Here is a 4,737-nt window from a genome sequence, read left to right as displayed (position 1 = left end):
AGGTTAATCTTACTACAGAAGATGCTAACTACTCAACGAATTTAAATGATGACTCCGCAATTAAATGTAATATTTTTTAGTATTGCAGAGTATGAATATTCTTAACAACTAAAATCATAGCTTGATTGCAGGGCATGCGTGCCATCTTGTGCAGAATATATGTGCAGCTCCAGATTGTTTGAAGGAGCGAAGGATAAGCTTCTATTGGGGATGACGCCACTCAGGGGATGGAATTGATGCAGCCATGTCATGCTATATTTAATATTCTAATCTTATTTTTTTAATGTATCCATCCATGCATTGAAGGAAAGATACAGAAAGAGAAATAAATGAATTTACTTGTCAAAAGACCCGTGGTGACAAATAATCAGAATCTTGATATGTATTTCACAGAAAGAAATGAGAATGAGATATGAATCCCATATACATATAAATGAAATCTACTTGTTCAAACTTCAAACACTTAAATGAGAGGGGAGATTGTCTGAAGGAGCGAAGAATGAGCTTCTGTTGGTTTTTCTGGTCAGATTCTCAATTCTGGCATTCCAGAATGACGCCAATAAGGGGTTGGAATTGATGCAGCATCTGGATAGCCAACCTCATCACGTCTAATCTTATTTTTTCTAATGTATACCCGACGTTATTTTTTAGTTAAATTCAATATCCTAATATTTGAAGTGCTAGATGCATTAAAAATAAAATGAGTGCATTGGATACATTTTTACCCTTTTTTCTATATATTGAAGCATTGAAGGGAAGATACAAAAAGAGAAATAAATGAATTTATTTGTCAAGGAACCATGGTGACAAATTATGTATTTTACAGAAAGAAATGACAATGAGACATGAATCCCATATATGTAAATGAAATCTACTTGTTCAAAGTTCAAACGCTTAAATGAGCGGAGAGATTGTATTAAAACATAGATAGCTCCATTCCCATTCCCATTCCCATTCGATCCAAACCTCAGACGCTCACCGTAATAATATAATATGAGGAAAGAAACATAAAAGATTAGTGGACCCCACCTAATAAGTGAATCACATGTCCGCTTAAGATCAGAACCAAACACAGTAAAATAATAGGCCAACCTTTCTTCTGTCTTCCTCTTTCTCTCTCCACTGAATTTACACATAAAAAATCTTGACTAGGTATTGAAACGGGTCCCACCTTTCTCTCTCTCCTCTTAACTGGAATTTCTTACCTCTTCTGAGGGCAAAATGGTCTACCCAGGCGAGCCCTGTGGCTTGGAATAGTGAAGTGCCTGATTCTTCCTTCTTGTTCCCTCAAATACCCTTCACACAGAAATCCTCTGGAAAACTTATCTTCCACGACTCTATCCACATCATGAACAAACACGTCAGTCTCACCTTCTTCTCTGTTCCTTGCCATCAGCCCCGCCGTGTAAATCGCGGTCATCCTCCCCGGAGCTCCGTCGAAGTACCCCGTCGGCGCGTCCACCATTATCACATCCCAGTCAATATCGTATATCTCGCTCGGAAACCCCTTTAGAGCCAATTTGCACTTGGAGAATCTCGGGTCCGTCACCGAACGGCAGTCTTCTTCCTCCATTCCGATCTTCATCAGCTCGTTGGCGTCTCGGACTTTGGTGTCGTACACCACGTGGTAGGACTCTAGTGAGGGGAATTTCTCGCCGACTTTGCCGATCCACGCTTTGTCTTCCTCCAGGAACACCGTCCGGCCGCCGTGGTTAAGAGAGGTCCACATCAGACTGTCGTAGCCGAGGCCGAAGACGAGGAAGTTGCAGGGCGATTTCCTCTGAAGAACTCGAGCTGAGACTGAGATTTCACGAGCAGTTTGTTGTGGAGTGATGTTGGTGGTGGCATAGTGGATTATTGCGTTTGCCAGCGACGGTGGGATTTTGGTGCATGTCGGCGTCAAGCACGGTGGCGGTTCTGATTTTGATTCTTCTGATGAAGCTTCTGGGCTGATTGTAGTGTTTGAGATACGGGTCTGTGGCTGAGAAATTGGGAAGAAAAAGCTTGATCTGAGGATGAAGATGAATATGAGGAGAAATGAAAAGCACAGAAGGCCAATTTTGAGGCTTCCTGTGAATTGAGTTTTGTTCCTGATCATGTTTTCTCTGTTCTTCAAAAGTAGAGAGAGAGAGAGACGAAGAGAGAGAGTCACTGTGATTTGAAGATGGAAGAAGGTGGTGGGGATGAGTTATTTGAAGGAGAGAAGAAGAAACAAAACAAAAGGATCGGAAGTCTGAATTTTGCTTCAGAACAAAGTGAAGCTACATGATGTTTCATAGGAGGGAGGAGAAAGAAATAGTAACGACTGGACAGCGAATCTGTGGCAGGTGTTGAAATTTAAAATAGGAAAAATGAATTCATAATCTCAAGGAATCAACTTATATAATCCACATCAATTAGTTTCAATAATAATGTTAACATCAATCATCATGATATAAAATATAAAATGATAATACTATTTCCGTTTCTTAATATAAGACTTTATTTAATTTTTAATTTGATTCTAAATATAATATCTCAATTCACTTTATCTCTTATATTTATACACTCAAGTAGCAAAGATATTTTAAGAAAGATGACATCTATTTATTACAAATAACTGACTTAACTTATTTTTTTAATCTCTTCAAATTAATTAATTAGTTCTTATAATTAGTACCATAGATAATATTATTTAATAGATATATGTATGGTGTGCGACATTATTTTAAGTTTATTATAATTGTTTGGTTAAAAAAAATGAGTTACGAGATTCTTTTTTTTTCCCCAACAAAAATTGTTGTTGTTACTATCACCAAAAAATTTGTTGTTGTTGTTGCATTTTTTTAATTTTTTTATTACTTCTTCTATTTTAATCAAAGAACAAAAAACTAAGTTGAAGTAGTGGTTTGAGAGTCAATCGGTTAGATTGAAGTCAACACAGAATTAAATGATCATATCAAAATAATATAATTTAATTAAAAATAACAAAGTATAACAATATTAATGATCATCAATCACAAAATACGAGAAACTATAATAATATTTTGATTATAAAAATAACAAAATATAACAATATTGAGAATTTTGATTTTTACAATTCATCAATAACTAAAACTAATAATCATTAATACCAAAATCATCATTAAAATTTATTCAAATCTATAGTGACTAAATATTATGAGTTGAAATAAGAAAAAATAAGACTAATAGTAATATAATTATTTAAATCAGTGTATTATCAGTCCACACCGGTTTTCACATATTCATCTCAATTTGATCGGTTTGATACATGTTTAATGTCTAAACCAAACAAAACCATTGGTCAGTTTAGTGATTTTCCGGTTGAGCTAACTAGTTCAGTCTATTTGTGATTAGATTGTTTTGCTTTGATAGTAAATATAATACCTTAATCTATTATGCCTTGCGAATTTAAAATGTACATTCTAAACTCTCATATTAATTGTATGTATTAGAGGGACCTTTCATTTAGAGAGTTGTTCTTCATACAAATAATTTAAAAAAGTATTTTTAAAAGAATTAAGATATATTTTTTAGAAATAATTAACTTAATTAGTTATCTGTAACTCAACACATTTAGGACTGGTGAGAGTATTAATTAATATTTAGAAAACATGCTATGAGATATTAAAAATTAATATTATGATTGAGGAACATTATTAATAGGAATTTTTCTAAAACTTATTCATAATTTTTCAATAAACTCTAAAATAAATAAATTAAAATGCATCTCCCGCATGCAGGAGTCACCCTGTATTATTTCTGCTTTGTTTCCTTGAATCATTTCATTTGGAAGAATCATACGATGTTTTAATTAAGTGGGGTACCATTTGCATAATGCACGAATATAAAGATAAAAGTATCACGTTATTTGTAATTTGTTATTCCCTATGAAGTTCATATTGTCTAGTTAATGAAATGTATTTTTAAATTACATTGGTTATAATTTATAAATAATAAAATTAAAAAAATTATTGGTGCTTTAGTATAATTTATGGTCTAGCTAGTAGCTTTTCACTTTTACTAGTAAAAAATAGCAAATTCGATCAATTAAAAAAAAAATCTCAACATACTCTTCCGGTTCTAAATATAAGATTCTTTTTGTAATGTAAATTACACTACAAAAAGAGTCCTATATTTAGGACCGGAGGGAGTAATATTTTCCTTAAACTTAAGTTTTTCAATATCTATCCATTAGAAATATCTACTACAACACATCATTGTTGCTGGCATATTCACCGACGAACTTCGTTTGGTATATACTCTAAATTATATCCCCATATTATATAATTTACTAATAGTTAAATCCTATCGTGACCTGTACTATGTCAATATTAAAAAGGGATTTGGTTGATGCATGAAATTAAATAATAGTGAAATTAGAAACGAAGGCTTAAAAAACAAGAAAGTTATAAGAATGATTGTATCTTGGCGTTTCTTTATTGAAACAGAAGAACATGATAGAGTGGAAGGAAAAGAAACAAGGAGAGAGAGTTGGTAAGATGAATTAGTCTTGACCAAATTTAAAGGTGGGCAAGTCATGGTAGTTAAACTATTGGTCATGGTTGGTATAACAGCAGGTGGGGCTTGGGGAAGCATGGTATTGACTTTATTTGTGGGTTATTTTCACTTTCATCTACATAAAATTGTGGTTACCTTTTGACTTAATTAATTTCTATTTCCAACCATAAATGTAGAGAGCCTTGTAATTAATGTGTATGGGATCTAATTACTTTC

At 33.2% G+C, this 4,737-nt stretch overlaps 1 protein-coding gene across 1 annotated transcript; it reads right to left on the bottom strand.

Moving 5' to 3' along the window:
- Positions 1–870: 870 nt before the first annotated feature.
- LOC114746612 (glucuronoxylan 4-O-methyltransferase 3-like) lies at positions 871–2,311 on the bottom strand. The gene has a single exon (XM_028934843.1). The coding sequence runs from the start codon at positions 2,096–2,098 to the stop codon at positions 1,202–1,204; it is 897 nt and encodes a 298-aa protein (XP_028790676.1). The 5' UTR covers positions 2,099–2,311; the 3' UTR covers positions 871–1,201.
- Positions 2,312–4,737: the final 2,426 nt, after the last annotated feature.

Source organism: Neltuma alba, unplaced genomic scaffold (genome assembly GCF_004799145.2).
Source record: "Neltuma alba isolate B1F8T4 unplaced genomic scaffold, ASM479914v2 tig00000834_pilon, whole genome shotgun sequence".
Classification (NCBI taxonomy): domain Eukaryota; kingdom Viridiplantae; phylum Streptophyta; class Magnoliopsida; order Fabales; family Fabaceae; genus Neltuma; species Neltuma alba.
This window is presented reverse-complemented; position numbering and strand designations above follow the sequence as displayed.

Coding starts and splice junctions, on each gene's coding strand:
- LOC114746612 (XM_028934843.1), bottom strand. CDS start 2,098: ATGATCAGGAACAAAACTCAATTCACAGGAAGCCTCAAAATTGGCCTT.